This window comes from Rhinolophus sinicus, linkage group LG05 (assembly GCF_036562045.2).
Source record: "Rhinolophus sinicus isolate RSC01 linkage group LG05, ASM3656204v1, whole genome shotgun sequence".
Lineage (NCBI taxonomy): Eukaryota > Metazoa > Chordata > Mammalia > Chiroptera > Rhinolophidae > Rhinolophus > Rhinolophus sinicus.
Window position 1 is genome coordinate 155,675,909 of NC_133755.1, and position 21,929 is coordinate 155,697,837.

The 21,929-nt window shown below is 35.1% G+C and overlaps 1 protein-coding gene across 3 annotated transcripts in view; it reads left to right on the forward strand.

Moving 5' to 3' along the window:
- Window positions 1-261: 261 nt before the first annotated feature.
- ENPP3 (ectonucleotide pyrophosphatase/phosphodiesterase 3) overlaps window positions 262-21,929 on the forward strand; it is a 53,907-nt gene continuing 32,239 nt past the window's right edge. Inside the window, exons 1-7 of one of the 3 annotated variants that reach the window (XM_074333594.1) lie at window positions 262-410; window positions 3,786-3,864; window positions 7,472-7,532; window positions 11,862-11,959; window positions 18,157-18,236; window positions 20,509-20,628; window positions 21,191-21,300. In XM_074333594.1, coding sequence (XP_074189695.1) covers window positions 333-410; window positions 3,786-3,864; window positions 7,472-7,532; window positions 11,862-11,959; window positions 18,157-18,236; window positions 20,509-20,628; window positions 21,191-21,300 — 626 coding nt within the window. In that variant the 5' untranslated portion in view covers window positions 262-332. The remainder of the gene's footprint in view (window positions 411-3,785; window positions 3,865-7,471; window positions 7,533-11,861; window positions 11,960-18,156; window positions 18,237-20,508; window positions 20,629-21,190; window positions 21,301-21,929) is intronic. The other 2 variants (XM_074333593.1, XM_074333595.1) reach the window with 2 other exon arrangements.

The following is a 21,929-nucleotide window of genomic DNA, read 5'->3' on the forward strand; positions in this document are numbered from 1 at the left end:
TTTTTAACTATGACGTGAAATTTATGTAAATATAGAAATTCCCTGGAATTTTAATAACAAGGCCTTTTGTTTTGGTTATTTTTTATATAAAGTATAAGGAGAGAAGGCACAGTTATCCATAATGTACTAAAAATAACTCTCATATCTTGACACTACTGTTATTACAACCTTTTTTTTTTCCTCTGGTGATTGTCCAATCACTAAAGAGTAGTAATCTTCCCAAACAGTTAAAAGTCAGTCACACATAACTCATACAGTTTCTCTTTGCCAGACTAGAAAAAGGAAAGAGTAATCTAGCTCTCGCAAAGCAGGTTTATATAGCTAAAAGAATAATGAATTCTCTGCTGACTTTACAAACAGAAGAAACTGTTAAGAAGAGCACTGTTAAGAAATATAAAATAATTTGCATTGTAAGTATAGTTTATATTATTTTTATTTTCTTTATTTACTAAAAGTGCAGTTCTTTTAGTCTCTCCAGCTTTGTGACAAATGTTATATATATAATTCCCTTTTTATATTTGTTTGTGTTGCTATTTAAACATAAAGTTTTAAGTAATTATATTCGGTTTTATCCCCATCACAACTTTAGTGCAGTTAATATTTTTAATCATATTTTACACATAAAAATTTTGAGTAACAACTAATGAATATTTGATCAATCTAAAAAGTGGGGTTCCGTGGCAGAACACTTTGCAGCATTTATTTTACCATGATTATAATTACCTCCCAAGTCGCTTTTTTATTGCATGAAAAATTTAAGACCAGAGTGAGAAATGAAAATAACTGTATCTTATATTCTTTGTTGGACTGTTAATTTTATCCTATTTTACTTCACTCCTCCCCACTCTTTTTTTTCCTTATTTTTCTTTAATTTCCCCCCCCCCCCTTCTTCCGCCTCCCCTCCACTCTCATTCCAGGCATTGTTTCTCAGTCTAGTTGTGTATGACATAGCTCCCTGGCCCGTGCTGGTATTATGAGCCTTGTGCTCCCCACCCCCCAGCTAAGGCAGTCGACGGTCAGCCACTCACAATGGCTCTCGCCAGCTGCTGGCCCCTCATACTGGCCACTGGCTGCTCATGGCAGCTCATGGCAGCACATGGCAGCCCACAGCAGCACACAGTGGCACACAGCAGCCCACGGCAACCTCCGGCTGCTCACGGCAGCCCAGCTCCAGGGAGAGCTGTTGTTCACAGTCTTAGCTATAGAAGGAGCAGCTCACTGGCCCATGTGGGAATCGAACTGATGACCTCGGCATTAGGAGCATGGTGCTCCAACCATCTGTGCCCCCAGGCCAGCCCTTCACACCTAGAAATAGTCTCTTTTGCCTGTTTTCTCTTTCTTGTTGTTTTATATGTATGGTAAGCTCTTCCCTGTCCTAAAACAAAACAAAACCCCAATAACTTTCCTTAATTTTATTATACTCTTTTCTTTTTACCATCAAACTTTCAGGAAAAGGGGAGCTCTATCTATTGTCTCGGTTTTCTCACTACCCAACCATTCCCTGTTCTCTAGTTTTGTTTTTATTGTACCAAAATCACCTCTTGGAAGTCAGCCCTCCCTGGTCCTTCTCCTGAGTCTCCATAACAACAATACATGGATATGGCTGAGTATTTTCTCATTTTGAATTATTCTCTTCTTTTGTTTCCATGAAGGCATTAAAATCCCTATTTTTATGACTTTTCTCTTTACCTTTTTATCTGCATTCTTCACTGATTTATCTTTCTTCCCAATGCACAAAAGTCTTTCACCAAATCCTATCTAAAGATCTTTTCTTTAGGAAACCTCATCTTCTTTCATGGTTTTAAGAGTCATATTCTCAACCAAGAATTCCAAGTAAGCCACTGACTGGTCTCTCACTGAGCTTCTATCACACAATTTGAAGTTCCTGCTTGCTTGCTTCTCATCCAGTATCTCAAGACCAAACCATCTGCATTATTTTCTCATACCTATCCTGCTGCTGTTTTCTCTAAATTCCCTACTTTGTTAGTGTCACCACCATTCTCTCTGTCACCCAAGCATAGTTTCAAGGAATAAATGAAACAAGGTGTGTAAGCATTGAGCCCAGTGACAATAACGAAGTAAACCCTCAAGATTTTCTACTTATTTATAATCCTTCTGGGAACTTTGGAGCCACCCTTTTAACTCTTATGCCATTTATTATATATCTCCTGTGTTATAAATTCAGGAAATGATAAACTCCTTGGGAACAAAATGTGTGCATCATTTATCTTTGTATCTTTCTAGTGGTTATTAGTACATATGACGAAAGCTCAACATTTCAAAATCATATTTTAAAATATTTCAAAGGTACCCTCATGTTTCCAAATTTTAACATGCTTTATTCAAAAAGTTTAATAGCATCTGCTGTGTTTCCAGCACTCTTTATTTAGCCAAGTGAAAGTCAAATGTTGGATTCTCAGTAATATAGAGTCCAGAGTACTCCGTTCTCCACTTTGTAGAAAGCATAAGATAATTTAAGATATATACACCCCTCAATATCAAACAGCTTATTCAGAATTACATATTTAAAATGAATAATTATATGAGATTAAGCTCTCAAGGAGCTTACAGAATAATGCAGCAAGCAAGCCATAAATATATGGAACAAGTACAAAGTCACTTGGGTGTTGTTTATTTCTCCAGCAAGTTTGAATTGCCAAGGACCAAAGATAAGATGTACATGGAAATATCCCAATTTGTAAATCTATGATACAGGAGGTTTACCACAGGACAGTTCCCCAGTGTTTTATTTCTTTGTAGTATTCCTAGTCTTGGTCACAGGTGGCTTTTGAGTGTTATAAGAAGGAAATAGAATTCACTTCTATTATAAACTTAGATACATTCATCTTTCAGTTGATTTTCAGAATGCAACTTCTTTATCCAGAATGCAAACCAAAAAAATCAATAGTTTATGTAGGTCTTCATTATCTAAGCAAATTCTGATGTTGTGCTTTTTCTTTCATGAAAATAATTAAAAAAAAAAAAAAAACTATAGCAAAGATTATTGGTATTGTAAAATACTTTCCTAAACAATCTGTGTGTCTGTCACATTCATAGTCTTTATGATAACATACGTTATTCAAGCTGTATCATGCAGCATGCTTATCATTGGACTTCACAGGTGGGGAAAGAGGTAAGTGGGAAGAATTCTCTTTAATTATATTATAGTTTAATTCTAGTCATAGCATAAAGTCCACTATACTGAGGAGCTTTGTCAGCAATAGTGATAATAAATGGCACATACGATCTTTGGTCACACAACTTCCAAGCTACCCTAAATCATTTGTTTGAGTGTAGATCAAAGAAGATCATTTGCCAGTTAATTATTTGGACACTATATTTTTACATGTTAAATACTCTCATTGTCCTTTGGTGGACAGAGTGTGGGGGGGTAACCCTGCATATTGGAATAAGGTAGTGAATGATTAGTGAATGATTTCACACTTTTGGAATGCTTTTAGCTAAATAATCTTCAGATGCATATCTACTTAAGAAAGAAAAATGGGCAAAGGTAACATGGGCTTAACTCAATTTAGGTTTAAGATAACTGGGATTAATGTATTTAAATTGGAAGATCTGTAATAAACAGTATTTTAAAATTCTTCCCAAACCTTTCTTATTGTGAGGCATTAAAGAAAATTACATACCTCTATCATTGTTGGATCTGGTATCATGCATAACCAGTACAATGTGTGCCCTTAATATTCACTGAGGGAGGGCGGTTATCTGGATCTTTGTATTTATATATTTTAAATTGTAAAGATTACTTTCCTTTTTTGTAATAGGTTCTTCTTGTTTTGTTGGTGGCTGTGACACTTGGATTAGGCCTGAAGCTTGGACTTAGCCAACGAGTAGACGAGCAAGGTTACACCCCTCAGCCTTCTCCTAACATTTCCGTTTCTTCTCACCTTCACCTCCTCTTCCGAGTCTCCTCCCTCCCACACGTAGCATTGTCCAACTAGATTCTCCTCCCAACTCCACTTCTCAGGAGCCCGCCTCTGTGATTAGCATTATTCACTGAGGCTTCTGGTCTTTCCTCTTCGCCCTCATCCCTCACGCTCCTTTGAGAGTCATAGCATGCCAGTATCTTCCCCTTACTTTTCCTTAACTTCATAGAGGACTTTGATAACTGGAGCAAAGACTCCTGGCCCAACTCCTACTCTAACCTTTCATATCTGGTAATAAACTTGGCTCCAAAAGTCTTTGTTGCTCCCTTCGTATTTGCCTCTGTGAGTTTAGTGACCCTAGAGCTCGCCTAGGCTGCAAAAATGAAAACAAGTCAGGGAATCTTTAGCTACCCCATATAGAAAAAAAAGACAAATGTTTTTTACTGAGGGGAAGAAATGCGGTTTGTGCACTATAGAAGAAGGGAGCTCATAGCATAGATATCATAGGAAAGAAGTGAAGTCTTAAAGTTCCATATGTGACTGTAAAGCAAGGTCTTTTACTGTCCAGTAACTATGCTAGACATGCCCATGGTTTAAGAAACAGATGGCAAATCTTATGGTTAAACATCATGAAAGACATTATCTGGACCAAATATCAGTTTGTTAAACCAATGTTATTGTTGAAACAACTGTGTCCTGAGTAGTTAAATTATGATTTTGGACACGCAGGGAATTAATACAAAGCCAAAATTAGAATCCAGGTTATTCAACTCCTGATTCCACCTGCTTGCCCTTTTACAAGTGATGTTGATTTTTTGAAAAATTACCAATTTGAACATCTGATGAGATTTACAAAACATGCACATATACACATAGAAACAAAATTGCTTCAAGCTATCCACCCCTTTTTACATAACACTACGCCCAATTGAGCTAACTTACACTTTTAATATTTTTAGACAAAAAAAGAGATTAGGTTGAATTCTGATTTTGTAAATAGGAGGAAAATGTTATAGTAGAAACTTTAACTATATAATCCCTTAACAGAATATAGGTTTTGTTCTAATAGTTGAATCCGTTTTTACATGAAACATAATTGAAAATCAGCTGCTACACAAGGCAATCAGAAAGGAAAATAAAAGCCTGGAATGGTAACTCTTTTAAAATAATAATTGTTTGATATTTTGATATAGTGTTGATATAGTGAACATTGTATCATTAAAAATTCCTCTAAATTCACAACGGAAGGGTTGTTTCTAGTTTGCTTATTTCTCTAGCACGTTCACTGACCATACTGCCTCTGACCACTATAATCTCCTGCCTTTTACCCCAATTTTATAACTCTTAACTTTCTATCTCAAGACTGATCCTCAGATCATGTTTTAATTTTTTCTGCTGAATTTATTGTACAATATCATACAATTTAACAGAAGCAAAAGTAATTATTATAAGCAGTGTTGAAGTGTACCATTACCACTAATTGTTTACTTTGATAGTGTTAATTTAGTCATTGCAGTTTATTTTTTCAACAAAGGTAAATGTTTTTTCATGCTAAGGATTAACTTATTTTAAGTTTAGAATTTTTAAAAACTTCATAAATTTCTAACATATACAAAGGAGAGAATACTATGATGTTTTCCCCATATATCCATTGCCTAGTGTTAGCAATGATCAACTCATGGCCTTTCTTGTCTCATATTGACACAGTATAATTTTCAAAAAGATAAACACATGAATTTCACATGACTGTAAAGTAAACACATCAAAAATTTATTAACACATAATGAGATAACCAAATGGGATGTTAAGCTGGCTCAAAGAGAATCAAAGAGTCATATACAGAGGATGCCAAAAATATATATACACATTTTAAGAAAGGAAAAACTGTATTAATTGTGATACTTAATATATACTGATAACAAAAGATGAATACAAGTCACGCTTGACTTATGCACTTACAAGAAGTGCTCAAAGTGGTCACCATCAGCATTCAGAATCTTCTGATTACGGCAAAGTACTGCTTGAGCACAGATAACATCTCTTAAAATGTGTATACATTTTTTTGTCACCCCAGTATTATATGACTAAAAGAATGTTGAATGAAATCACTAAAGCTGTAACTTCTGATGAGACAGAAATGGTTTGCATTTCTACAGGACAATTTATTTCAAACAAGATAATTTAATTCAAACAAGAATCAGTTACATTGCTATTAGTTTTCTACCAGTTAACTGCTACCCTTAATAAGTAGTAAAATGAATGGTAAAGAATAAGCTAGATAAAGGTATATACTCCTAAGTAATTAGATAACCCATATGTGGGCTTTTAAGATAATTCTCAGTGTGACATTAAAGTGAAATGTAATGATCAATCCTTTTGCTTATTTTCAAGTTTTGGATTTTTTTTTCTTAACAAAATATACTCTTTGTTCCCCTCCAAAATCTGGCCCAAAATTTTAGATTATTTCAAAGCAAATCCTAGAGTCAATATCATTCATCTGTAAATATTTTCAGTATGTATCTAAAAAAAGATGAGGATTTAACAAAATTACAACACCATCAATATATCTAGTTGATATATTTATATCTACAATAGAGTTGATAATCATGTATCATCAAATATCCATTGTGTTCAATATTTTCTGTTTTTTTCTTAATATCTATTTATAAGATTGTTTGAAGCAGGATTCAAATAGATTCCATATATAGTAACTGGCTGATATATTTCAAGTCGTTTAAAAGTAGGTTCTCCCTTCCTCTTTTTGTCCCTTGAATTTGGACATTGGAGAAATAGGATCCTATAGAGTTTTCCAGTCTGGCTGCGTTCTCTGTTATAGGCAGTTTGTCAGCCCCTATATCCCCCTGCAAATTGGTAGTTAGAACATGAAGATTGTTCTGATTCAGTTGCAATTTGTTCTGCAAGTAAACGTCATAGATGATGGTGTTACATATTATCTGCTTGTCTCTTTTGGGGGGGATGATAGCCATTGATTATCATTGCCTAGATCCACAGGAGTGGCAAATGATGACATTCATATTCTATCATTTATATTTCATTAATTAGCTGTCATGTTCTATAACCCAAAACATCTATGGAGTAAGAATATTTTTAGTTAAGATCTTAAAAATTTACTCAATTATCCCCAATTGATATCAGTTATTATCATTGGCTATTTCTTTTTTTCTTCATGCTTTCTTTTCTCTTTTTCTTTTAGATTGTATATCTATATTTATTAAATTCATTTTTTTATAACAGTGGGGAGAGATTATCCTTGAAGATAAAAATATTATTAATAAAAGAAAAAGAAATTGTCCCTTTCCCAAAGCTAATGGAATCCCCTTTCTTGGTTTTGCTTGGTGAACATGGGCTTCCTGGTGTTTAGTTACTGGAAATTACTGATCTGTACAAATCACTAGAGGCACTGACCTTGCCAATATGTGAAGTAGCACTTAACATGTTCTGGAAGAATTTAGTCACTGGAGTAACACGACTGTAGTTTGGAAAGATCATGTGCATTGAACATTTGTTTCTCTTTTCTTGTCTGTGGTGCAGCAGTCTACAGATTTTGATCTTATGCTTTTCAGGAGAAACCCCATGGGCAAAAGAAGACTGTGGCACAGCCCAGCAGTCTCAATGTCCAGAAGGGTAAGGATGATATGGGGAATTTTATCCTCCTTTAACAGATGGCACATGGGAATGTAGTTGTGAGGCAGGACGGAATTTCCTCCATTCTGTTTACATTTTAAAACAAAAAAAGTTAAGAAAAGATGAGATTTCTTGTGGTTGATACTAATAAGAGATTTTTTTGTTGCTTTATTGTTTACAAAGCATTTTTATGTTCATTTATTAATGTCTTACAATGATGACAAAGAAAAGTGGTTGACATATTTATACTACTATTCGCAAGGTTCTATGATCAGGACTAGAATTTAGATCGAAATTACTCCAACCAGAACTCTTTTCTATTAACATCCTGACACCTCAAATTTATTCTTACTGGGTGAAGGGGAAGAGGTTTGTCCATGGAAGGCCTCACAATGAAAGGGTGACCTTGAAGAATGCATGAGGGGGACTTGGTCAGGTGGATATGGGTGATGAACACGTGAGGTAATACGCCTCACCCCCACCACTCCCATGCATCTCCTCCACGTGATTATAATGGCTGCTCCCCCAGTTGCCCAACCCTGGAAATTCACCCCATATCTCCCAGGCAGAGTGGGTTTCCCCTTTCCTCCAGTTGCCCCGTCTGCTCTTCACCTACTTCACTCTTCTGGCCCAAGCAGTGGGAGGATGTTAATTAGGTAGAAGAAGGAGAAAGGAAACTCTGGCTATAGAAAGAATCGCTGAAGACATTTTAGATAGCATCATTTCATTTAAAACAATGTGTGTGGATACTGTGTTTGTTTTTGTATGCTCCTTTGGTTTAACCCAATCCTCAGAACTAGCTGCCCTCTTCAGCAGCTTCTGGGTGGAAAAGCAACACATTTAGAATAAAAAACAGACTTAAGTTTGAATTCTGGTTTTGCCTGTGAGGTTTTGCATTAGTCACTTCTCCAAGCTTCATCTATAAAATTGGAATAATGATAATAAGTTCAGGAAGTTCCATGTGAGAATTGTTGATGAAATAATGTCCATTCTATTGAAAAGTGTTATCAGTTTATTTGAGCCAAAAGTTTAAGGACAAACCTGGAAGCAAAATCTCAATGGATTGAAAAAATGCTCTAGAGAATGGCAGTTTTGTAACTTATTTTATACATCAGAATCAAAGGAGAAGATGTAAAGAGGGTTACATAAAATCCATTGGTAGTAGATTAATAAAGTGGGAAGTTTGGATAAAAAGCAAAATAGAGACACATACTTCTTTTACATTGGTGGGGACAGGATAGTTAATAATTAACATTTATAACACACAGAGATGGTATGCTAGGAATGAGACAACAATGTGGGGTTCTGTGGTCTGGTGCTCTGGTACCTGAGTTGTGCCTTTGAGAGGTCTAGAAGAGAAAATTACCCTGACATTTCAAAAGTATGCTATGCTGTATGCATAAGAACAACGGACAGGGTTCACTTGAGGTGAAGATTGGTCTTTGCTAAGGATACTGCAGGCCTGGAATGTGACTACCCACCATGACCTGTCCAGTTAGGAATTAGTGATCATACCGTCCTGTGTGGTTGCTTTTGGTTACTGAGCGTATCAGGCCTGCCATGTGCCCTCTTTCCTCCCCCTCAACATAGCTTGTCAGGCTTATTGCATAGCTTCTTTTTTGTTCATAGAATTAAATCAACATCTTGATCCCACAGATGTTTGACCCTGTTTTTAAACTGCAAGGTTATTTTGATGGCATATTTATAAATACAATTTTTAAATTAGCATGTGCTAATGAATTTATGAAACAAATAAGTATTTTCCAATGTAAATTGCAATACACCACTTTAATTTCTTGATGAATTTTCTATACATTGTACTTAAAACAGTCCCAATTTTCCATTTTTATTTTTGAGGTATAATCCATAGACCTTGAAACGCTCGCACTTAAGTGATCAGTATACTGAGGCTTGGAAATTCAGAAAACTGTGTTACCCACAGATATAGAATATTTCCAAGATATAGAATATTTCCATCACCCCAGAAGGATATCTCATGTTCTGATTTCTATCACCATAAATTCCTATTTTTAAATTTCATATAAATTGAATCATACCATATGTTCTCTTGTGTGTGTGTGTGTGTGTGTGTGTGTGTTGTGTTGTGTTTGTTTTTTTGCTTAACTTAATTTTTTGAGACTCATAATGTCATTGCATGTATCGTATCTCTTACATGGGCTTTTACACAGCATATTTTCCTTGATTAAAACATTAATTCCATGTTCTTTTCATATTATTTTTTATTTGTTTTTTAGGGCTTAGTTCATGTATCATACCCCCTGGAGAGCCTACTCTCACCTTACAAAGATTGAATCTGACATCCTCTTGTGCACATGAATAGTACTCTAAACTCAAATCTAACCCTTAGCTACTCCTGTTCATTTATTAATTTCATCCCCTTGATGTGAGCTATAATTCCTTCGTGCCTTTATTCTGCGTGTAAATGAATTCTTCTACAATAAATTTATATTCTGTGAAGACAAATAGACTTGTCCTCCAGACTCTCTTCACGGTTTCTTTTATAATGTGGAATTAGATGGCTATGTTATTTTTTCTAACTTTACTCAAGCACATTGAAAAACACTAAAATTATTTTTCTTGTGTTTAGCTGTTATCAGCATTCAGAATTTTCTTTATAATAATACTGGGTGTCAGAATGTTAAAGAGTTATTCTAACCACATTTCTTGGAAAAGTATGTTTTGTTCAAAAATGAACACAGAGTTGAAAATCATTTCTCTTATCTACTCACTTGCATGCACTGTGTTTGGAATTTTTAACAAGTTTACTGTGTTCATAATGGCTGTTCATAATAACCCTCAACTGGAAAGTACCTGAATGCATCAATAGTAGAATGAATAAGTTGTTTATTCATTCACTGGAATGCTAGACAGCTCTGAGAATGAATGATCTACAATTACATGCAACAATATGGATAAATCTCAAACACAGTGTTAAGTAAAAGAAGCTAGACACAACAAAATACATAGTACAATATGATTTTGTTTACATGTAAGTATAAATATAGGCAGGACTAATCTCTGCTGTTAGAATTCTAGGAACTTATCACCTTTCATAGGGGTGTGGTTTGCTATTAATACTAGCAAGGAGCACAAAAAGAGGATTCTAGCGTGCTGGCAATCTTCTGTTTCTTGTTTCTTGTAGGTAATGGCTACACAGTGGAGTTCAGTTAGGAAAAATTTATGAAACCATGCATCTGTGAAATATGTGTGTATGTGTGAATAAAATACAAGTAAAATTTTAAGAGGGAAAACTATTGAATAAAACAAGACTGTCTCTGGCTGTAACTCAAAAGTTGTCTTCTATCACTGTAACGTAAATACTCATCTAAAAGGAGATTGTAATGCTTTTACAGTTAATATTAATATCCTGAGATATTAGAATAAAGAGTCAAAAATGTAGAACTTTAGAATACTAAAACACCACATAAGCTACAGAGTTCATACATTCCATATTATAATTATACCCAAAAGATGGTAGAATAATTGCAACTTTTATAAATTTTGAGTTTGAGCCTTCAGTTTAGTAATCATTACTTTTGTCTCCTTAGACAAGTGAGCACCATGAAAGAGCTGCATATAGAACCCCATTTCTGGTGAAGTTTTGTTAATGCTTTGTTTGCATGCTGCTAAACTCTCTTGTAAAACTACATTTAATTAGCTCCATGTATACCTACCACTGTAAAATACTACATGTATTAGAGGTGAGGCAATGATACTAATATACTATATCATTAAGATTCCAAAGTATGCAGGTGAATGGGTTCGGATCGAGTTTTGAGAGGTTGAATAACTGCCTAGGGTTAAATAAATAGTAAAGAATGAAGCTGAGAATTGAACTTAAGTCTTCCTGAGGCCAAAACCCTTCCCTTTTCTCCACAGCACACTGCCTTGTCATTATAAACTCTCAGGGCTAGAAAAATTTCATACATGGTCTACCTGGGTGTCAGAGATAGCCAATGCCAAGGAGTAAATGGAAATAAAGTCAGCCAACTGTATTTAAAATCTAGAACTCAAAGGAGAGCAGGTGTCGAAGTTAAAAGACCTAGATAATTTATGTAGCATTTATTTTTTTTTTAAATATTGCCCATTTTTATTAGGTTGCTAAAACATTGGAAGTACTGATTGTTAAGGGAAATAATAATTTTTAAAATTGAAAGGAAAACTTGACCTAGAATTACTTTCTTACTGTACTTTCCAGGCATTTTTTAATTTAGAGAATTATAAGTAGTATAGAAAAGTATCTTTTTTGTTGTTGTTGTTGTTTTTACAATCAAAATAATCAACTAATTTGTAATTTTCTCTTACCAGATTTGATCTACCACCAGTTATTTTGTTTTCCATGGATGGATTTAGAGCTGAATATTTACAGACATGGAGTACTCTAATGCCTAATATCAATAAAATGAGTAAGTCTTCTACAACTGGAGGCATGCAAATAATAAAGACACCTACTTAGTCAATCTTCAGATGGCACATCTCTTTCTGACCTTTATCATTGTTAGCCTTAGCCTAGGTTCTCTCAAGATCTTGATGCGTTACACCTTGCTCTCTATTTTCATATTTGTTGGTTCCTCCTTCCTTTTTTGTAGCATGTTCATCTTTTTGTTTATTTCTATTTGTTTTCAATATACCTCTGTACTATGGAAACCTGTCTATGTATATTGCCTCAAACGTGGCATTTGTCAGACCTTGATTCTGAGCTTTAGGCAGGTGGGTATAACCAGGAAGGGCAGGCAGATCCTGAATGAGCCTGAATAGACCGGATAGAGCCAGCACATACCAATGTCCCAGAAGGTGAGAAGTCCAGTATCCACATCTGGTTCTGGAATCTAAGTGCCTGGAACCTGGCTCCCCCATTTACTAGCTGTGAGACTGTGAGAAGCTTGTCTCACCTATTGGTGCCCTCATCTCTTCGTCTATAGAATAGTCACTTCCTACCTGATAGGAATATTGTCAGAATATATACATAGTATACATTGGATGATTTTAAGTTATCTCTATAATTATTATTTTCATTATTGTCTTTATCATGATGTTGTACTTCTGTGTGAGGGCACTTGGTTTTCACACATTTTATAAAGTTAATAATAAAAATAAATTGAGTACCAAAGGACACAGAACGAAGAAGTATCAGAGGGTTGGCTCTCGGTTCTATGCTCTCCATTGCCCTCCAATTCCTGTCTTTCTTCCCCCTCCTTCCAGGCCCTTTTTCCGCCCCAAGTTCCTCAAATATTATGACAACTGTACTGGTTTCTTGTTTTTTGTTTTTCTCCAAAGTATTAAAAAATAGCAGTTTGAACCTGAATAAGTGAATTACCCTTTCTGGGCCTCAGTTTCGTCATTTGTAAAAATGAGAGGATAAAGCCTAGTGATTTCTACTGCTAATTCCAGCTCTAAAATTCTATGATTATAGGTAAATTGCTTCCCCTACAACACAAGGTTGTCATGCAGGGTGTCATGCGGGGTCTCCGGTCCTGCTCCCCACACAAGAATGCAGGACATGGTAAGGCCAAAAAGGTACACCAACAGAGCCATAGATAGGGGAGTCACACCACTGTAGTTTCACTAGTGGCTGCGTTGGAGACACAGGAAGCAGGAGCCACACTGTCCGCAACCCGCTGTCCTAATTGCAATCCGCGCTTGCTAGCTCAGCCACCATCTGCTTGCTAGCCCCCATTTCCTGCTAGCGTAGCCACAGCATTTATATTAGTAGCCAATTGCTCACTGGTTACAGCTGATGGCCAACTAGCCACAGCTGATGGCCATCCAATCACAGTTGATGACCATTTACTACCTGAGCCAGCGCCTTTCTATGTGAGGCCAAGAGCCTGGAAACTGCTTTCTGGGGCTCTGTCCCCACACACTTACTGCTGAATTACTTTGGCTTGGACAGTTAATTAACATCCCTCAGTTTTTATTTCCTTATCTAAATTTCCCTTGATATTCTGGATATAAAATTCTGTGTACAAAAGGGAAATTAACTAGCCAGGCTGAACTGAGCCCCTTTGAAGTGGAATTATTTGCTCATCCCATTCATTGAGAATTGGAAATGATGCCAATGAAATATCGGGCCATTGAGAGTTTTCCCCTTTCACAGGTTTAAAAGATATCACAAATTAGGTCTACCAATACAAAATAGGCTATTGGTTTTTAGGAGGCCCAATGAAGAGTAGATGTGGTTGAAGAGTTAGGATTAGGACCTCCTAGGAATGGTAGGTGGGCAGTATGGTAGGTGACAGCAGGCATCATTTAGGTGACGTCTAGAACCCCATTTCTAGTGTCCCATCAAGCGGCCTGGGTTGAGCTACAGTGATGGTGGAAACAGAGTGAACTAATACTACAGCACAGTGAGTCATATCAGTGACACCAAGGGGCCTCTGGGGACTCAACCACAGTGGGAAGGCGATGTCACTGTCTTGTCTCAGTGTAGATGGAAGCAGACAGAGGGCCAAGCCCAAGATCAGGAAACTGTCAGGTGAGAGAGAAATGATTTGGCTTGAACTAGAAGCCAAGCTTCCTGCAAAGTTATTTGGGAAACCAGGGATAGAACAAGACTGGTAGTAGCAGAGAGATTTGGCAGGCAACAGATGCAGTTTTGAAGATCAGAGTTAACAAAACTGAAATGTTCATGAGCAGTAGAACTCTTAAATTCTCCACAGCACGTGTCATTTGCTGTCCTCTTCTCTTCCTCTTCCTGCTTCTTTTAAAATTTTATTGTGGTAAGAACACTTAACATGAGATCTGCCCTCTTAACAGATTTTGAAGTGTGTAATACAGTATTCTTACCTATAGGCACAATGTTGTATAGCAGGACTCTTGAATTTGTTTATCTTGTGTAACTGAAATTTTATACCTATCGATTAGCAAGTCTCCATTTTCTCTCCCCCAGCTCCTGGCAACTCTTATTCTGTTCTTTGCTTCTATGAGCTTGACTATTAGATACCTCATGCAAGTGGAATCATGCAGTATTTGTCTTTCTGTGACAGGCTTATTTCACTTACATGTCCTCAAGGTTCATATACATGGTTGTATATTATAGGATTTCCTTCCTTTTTAAAGCTGAGTAAAGTTCTATTATATATATATATATATATATATATATATATATATATATATATATATATATATATATACCACTTTTTAAAAAAACTATTTTCCTGTTGATGGACATTTAGGATGTTTCCATATCTTGGCTATTATGAGTAGTATTGCATTGAATATGGGAGTATTAATATCTTTTCAAGATCCTGATATCAATTCTTTTGGATAAATCATACCAGAAGTAGGATTGCTGGATCATATGTTAGTTGTGCTTTTAATTATTAGAGGAATCTCAATGCTGTTTTTCATTCTTATCAAGAGTGTACAAGAGTTGCAATTTTTCCACATCCTTGTCAAAATTCTCCACATTCATCCAAAAACTTGTGTTTTATTTATTTATTTATTTATTTGATAGTAGCCATCCTACAAGTGTGAGGTGGTATCTCATTGCGGTACTGATTTGTATTTCCCAGATGTTTACTGACATTGATCATCTTCTCTTATACCTGTTGGCCATTTGTGTATTTTCTTTAGAAAAATATCTATTCAAGTCCTTAGCCCATCTTTAAATTGGGTTATTTGTTGTTTTTCTCTATTGAGTTCATTATATATTTTAGAAATTAATCCCTTATCAGACATATGGTTTGCCAATATTTTCTCCAATTCCATATGTTGCCTTTTCACACTGTTCATGGTTTTCTTTGTTGTGCAGAAACTTTTTAGTTTGATGTAATCCCACTAGTCTATTTTTGCTTTTGTTTCTTATGCTTTTGGTATCATATCCATAAAATCATTGCTAAGACCAATATTATGAAGCTTTCCCATTACATTTTGTAGTAGAAGTTTTATAGTTTCAGGTCTTACATTTGAATCTTTAATTTATCTTGAGTTGGTTTTTGTTTATAGTATATGATAAGGGTCCAATTTCATTCTTTTGCATATAGATATCCAGTTTTCCCAACACCATTTGTTGATGAGACTAAACTTTCCCTATTGTGAATTCTTGGGATCCTTGTTGAAGATGAGTTGACCATATATGAGTGGATTTATTTCTGGGCTCTCCATTCTGTTCCATTGGTGTATTTGTCTGTCTTTATGTCAGTACCTTACTGTTTCAATTACTGTACCTTTGTAATGCATTTTGAAATTAGGAATTGTGATACCTTTACCTTTATTATTCTTCTTCAAGATTGTTTTAGCTAATATTTTTGAGGTTCCATAAGGATTTTAGAATTTTTTTCTATTTCTGTAACAAATGCTATGATGATTTTGATAGATATTGCTTTCAATCTATAGATCTCTAAGGGTAGTATGTACATTTTAACAATATTAAGTCTTCTGATTCTCAAACGTGTCTGTCTTTATTTAATTTCTTTCTTTAACTTGTTTAAAGTTCCTCCCTAGTACTTCTTTAGCTGCATCATACAGTCTTCAGCTATTTCACCTATTCATTCATTTAGTCTTCTGTTTTTTATAATGTATAGTTACTATGGCTATATATTTATCCCATTTATATTTTCAGATTTTTTTGGTACATTTAAAACAAATGTTTTCTTAAGGAGTAAAATATTCAAATGATAAACTTTAAAAAATGAATTAAAAGATATATTATAAACAAATAACCAACCAACCAATAAAAATAACCCTTCCTTTTTCTAGATATTCCTAGATTTTCCCTATAGAAGCAACTACTCTTACTGATTTATTGTTTGTCCTTCCAGAATTATTCTATTCAGTCATTATTTAGATCCCTAAGATCTGGAAGAAACAATGGCAGAAGATCTTGTTTTCTGTGCGTTGTTTTTTTAATAACTCTGGTTCAAAGGCAGGTGATCCAAAATGGTTGTCTGAGTCCGTAGATAGTCAGCAAGTGTGTCCTGTTTAAGACATTTTAACTAGAGAGGTGTCATGTTTTCACATTACTGGTAGCTTACTTTGTATCTTACTTTACACTCTGTGCCTTTAGGCATTTAAGAATTTGACAGGGCCGCCCATGTTTCAAGGAAATAAACTGACTTTATGTCTTTGGTTATTATATGATTTTTTTCCCCTGTTTAAATTCTTTTAGTTATATAAGTGGATTAGATTTCATTTTACTTCCTATCGTATGACTTCTTAACAATGTTAAATGTGTGTTTCCTTGATTGAGGACAAGATTTGTTTATTGGTGGTGTTGACTATAAAAGAAAAAAAAGTATTTTAAGCTTTAATTATACCTTATGAGTCAGGTCCTAGAGCACGCCTCAAACTTCCGTACATCAAAACCACTTGGGATGCTTGCTTAAAATATAGATTTTCTTTTTTTTTTGAGCTCCATTTTCTTCACCTTCCATCCAGTCCCTCATCCCCATCAGAGTCCTATTTAATAGACTTGATATGGGGCCCAAGAAGATTCTGAAGGAGGCAATTCTTAGATCATATTGGAAACACTGAACTAGAGGCTGAGAAGAAACTAACTCCAAGCCTATTTGAGAAAACATTCATTGTTTCAAGCTGCAAAGTTTTTTGCTTTCTGGACAACAATTATTTTCACTTTTTCTTTTAACTTAAATAGAACATCTAATGGTGAAGCTTTCTTTTCAAATTAGAATCGACAGGACTTTAGCATGAAAAATGTCTTGTACTTGACTGCTGCAGAGGAAATAGCAATGATTGAATGGTTCTGACCTTCTTAGGTAGGGTTGTTGCACAGCTTGAAACAGTAGAACAACTGAAAGTAAAACTAACGCCATGATTTGTGGAAAACATCACAGGAAACTTCACTGGTCAAATGGAAACTATACTGAAAATAATAAGCAGCAAAGTTAGTTCGTTAGGTAAACATTACTACATGACATGGGCTTATGCACTTATACAATTCAAATTCCTTTTTAGTTACCTAGTAGTTGTGTTGACTTTTGTTATATTGGATACTTTACATATAAGAACTGTTAGCTGAGATGTACATGTTGTATAAAAATTCTTAATGTAATGACCTGGGTGAGCAAGAGGGGAGCAGTAAAAGCAAACAAAGCTGGCAGTGTATCATTTAGCTCAGGGGTTAGCAAGCTGTGGCCCATGGACCAAATCTAGCCTACCCTGCCTGTTTTGTATGGCTTGCTAAATGCTAAGAATTTTTTTACATTCCTAAATGGTAAGGGGGAAAAAAGACGAATATTTTGTGACACATAAAAATTATGTGAAATTCAAATTTCAATGTCCATAAAGTTTTATTAGAACATAGCTATGCTTATTTGTTTATATATTGTCTATGGATGCTTTTTGGGCCTCGGTAATAGAATTTGAGCTGTTGCAACAGAAATCATAGGGACTTGCAAAGCCTAATATTTGTTATCTGGCTCTTTCCAGAAAAGTTTTGTAGACCGTTGATTTAGCTCACTCCTCTCCTAAAAATTGACATTCTTTGGAAGGGAGGAATTAGGCATCAGAATTTCAACCTCTTTCCATCTTCAATTGATTCTTTAGTTAGTTTTCTATTTCTCTGGAAAACTTTTATGTTCAGATTTTTAGTTATCCTAAAAACTTCTGAAGCAGTAACAACTTCTTAATTTCTTTGTTGCAGAAACATGTGGAATTCATTCAAAATATCTGAGATCTGTCTATCCAACCAAGACCTTTCCAAATCATTACAGCATTGTCACGGTAAGTGCTTGGCCTATGGAAGGCTGACAGTCCATGACAGGCAACTGACCATACCACCAGACATGCTTAGGCAGGAACAGACCAAGCCCCATGGCACACATTTCATAAACACATGTGGCGATAGTTCATGGTTTAATTCAGGCTAAGAAGCCTCATTATGAGGCCAATCCAGTGCTGTGAGGTGTTACCTATGAATGAGTGTCCAGACATTTGGTTAATTCACTTTTGTGATTGGCCAGGTAGCCTCTTGGGTATGAGAAATACCACTCTCCTCTGATCGTCTGATTAGCCTCCGTTATCTGAAGGTCTTCTGGGAATGCCAGTCTATGAATGAGGACTACCACTTTGGTCTGGGGTATTTCTTTCCTAGTCTTTTCATTATATTTAACTAGATACAGTCTTTATTTAGTAAATGAATTGATACTGGCTATATCTCTTTAGATAAAGCAAATAAATTCTCCTCAATTTATGAAAAGACATAAGTGGAATGATCAAAATAAACTCAAAGAAAAATTTAGTTATTTAGCATTTATAGATTTAGAACACTTCTTATTAAGGAAGCCTCTGCCTCAGCCTTTACTGCCAAAGTCATTATTGTGTCTTTACAACCTTGTATTCAGTCTTTTATTACTATGGAACAGTAACTGTAACTTATTTAAATATTAACGATTATGTAATTATATATACAGAAGGTACCAAAAAAATGTATACACAATCTAAGAAAGGAAAAAAACTATATTAAAATTGTCATACTCAATATATACCAATAACAAAAGATGAATACAAGTCCCACGTATACATCTTTTTGGCACCTTTTTGGCACATCTTTGTATATATATATATATATATATATATATATATATATATATACACACACACACACACACACACACACACACACGTATGCATGTATTTGTAGATTCTATAGTTGCAGATTCACCTACTTGTTAAAATTTATTTGTAACCCCAAAATCAGTACTTGTGACATATTCTTAGTCATTTGAGAGCATTCGTAGAGCAGCAAAACATTTGAGTTGCTCAACTTACGTGCTCCCAGCTGAGGTCTAATAAGGTTCTGTTACTCTGCCTTCTTGCTTTAGCTGTCATACTGTCAGCATTGTTTTTATAGTACTGTCTGTTGAGTGCCGCGTTTTTTGCATGTTTTTGCTTTTTGTTGGTTTTGCTGTGTAAAATGGCCTTTCAGTGTAGTGATGCAATGCTATCTAGTGTTCCTAAGAACAAAAGGCTATGATGTGTCTTACAGAGAAAATATGTGTGTTAGATAAACTTCATTCAGGCATGAGTTATTATGAACCAAAAATATACATATATAATAATGTATCTTTAAACAGAAATACAAATAAAACAAGATTATGTACTGATCAGTAGACAAAAGTGCGGCCAGAGACTCATAGGAACCTAAGCTGTGGTCTCCCGAGAGCAATTGTTCAGTATTTAGTGTTAGCAACAACTTTATAAAGCATAACTAGCATGAATAACAAGAAATGACTGTATGTATACATATAAACATAAATATATACACATAAGATGTAGTATAGATGCGTGTATGTGTAAATAAGCAACTATACTTATTATAAGTGCTACTGGTTTACTGAATATATGTCTGTGTATTCATATTCATATATATAGTAATGTTCTGAAATAGTAACCATAAAATCGAACTAAAAGTTATTACAACTGCGTGGGATATCAGGCATTCAATGGAAATGTGGAATGATTGGATTAATGTTTATGATTGGATTGGCGGAATGATTGGATGGATGGATGGATGGCAGGGAGAATGGATGGAGACTTAGCAGATTCCCTTTTAAAGTGCTGCTAACTTGTTTTAACCCATTTAGCCAGGATATTTAATACTTAAAACCTTCTGTGCAGTAAATTTCATGCTATTATTGTCAACATAACCAGTGGCTACTCCTTATTGTAATATAGGAAACCTTAATTAACAAATAGTTATTAATCACACAAGAGTTATATTAACACCATCAACACAAATCTTGTGCCTAATATCATTCATTTGCTGCTTTAGGCCATGATGGAACCGGAATATATATATATATATATATATATATATATATATATATGAACCCAAATATATTTATATGTATTTGGGTTCAGATTCAGAGGATTTATATTGAAAGGTATATGACATCCTTTCAAGCTATGTTACAGATCTTATGCTATTTCAATTTAATTATGTTTTATTAATACATTATTTTATCTTAAATCTTTTTTGAAATTATTATTTTAGGGCTTATATCCAGAATCACATGGCATCATTGACAATAACATGTATGATGTAAACCTCAACAAGAATTTTTCACTTTCTTCAAAGGAGAAAGATAATCCAGCTTGGTGGCAAGGGCAACCAGTATGTAACATTCTACGTGTGGCACCAAAGTGACTTCCATCTCTTAATGTGACAATGGATCCCTCTTCTCTCTCTACTTTGAGTTTTACATGATCTTTCTAATTTCTAAGGACTGGGGGTGGGAATGTGTTTCACAACTATTTATGACTATAATTTAAATATTTTAAACATTTATGGTAGTTCACCTAAACGACCTTCTCTTGAAACTTAGATTTTGTGTTATAAACATATCAATCTGGAAGTTACTTGGAAAGATTATCTGGGTATTTTTTTTCTTATTCTGTTTTATAATTCTTTAAATGGGAAAGAGGAACAGTACAATTTTACCAATGTGAAAAAAATGATCTTCTTTCTTACCACCTTACTACATTTTTTATTTTTTCAGGTGGATCTCTGGATAATTATATTTTTTAACTTCTACAAAGACAAATTTTTAATAATTTAAATAACTTTTAATAACTAAATAAATTTTGCAACTATTAATATTGTTCACTTTCTAGTAAGTGGTACCATTTCTACCCAAACTGATTGTTCTCTTGACCTCCATTTTCTCTTCTTATAGATCTGGCTCACAGCAGTGTATCAAGGCTTAAAAACTGGTACCTACTTTTGGCCAGGATCAGATGTGGCTATAAATGGCTCCCTTCCTACCATCTATGTGCCTTACAACAGGTAGTGAAGCACTTGCAGATATGACCCCATCTCAGCAGGAATGATTAGGATTTTTTTTTTTTTTTTTTTTGGTCTTAATCTTGATGGTAGTTCTATTCTTCCAGTTTGGGGGCCAATTTCCTTGAGTCATCATTGATTCCTAAGTCTTACATCCCTCATCCAGTCTGTTGGTAAATGCTTGTACCTTTCATTCAAAATATGTGCCGTCTGAGAACCTTTTATTACCTCCAGCATTAACACTCTGGTTAGAGCTATCATCGTCTTTCACTTGTATTACTATAGTTGCCTCTTTATACATCTCCCTGCTTCTTCTATGCTCATCCTCTATAATCTATTCTCAATCTACCAGCTGGAATAATTACTTAAAAAAAAAAGTCCTATCATGACATTCCTTTGCACCCAAAACTTCAATGGCCCCTGTTTCACTCAGAGTAAAAGCCCACAAGGCCGGCCCTATGTGGTATGACTCCTCTCCCGTTACTTCCCTGGGCATTTCCTCTGCTTGAGCCATACTGACCTCAGTGGGCCTCACACACCAGGCTTGCTTCTGCTGTTGAGCCTTTGAGCTGGCGGTTCCCTCTGTCTGAGATCATCTCCCTCCTTGTATCTGCACAGCCCGCTCCCTCTCA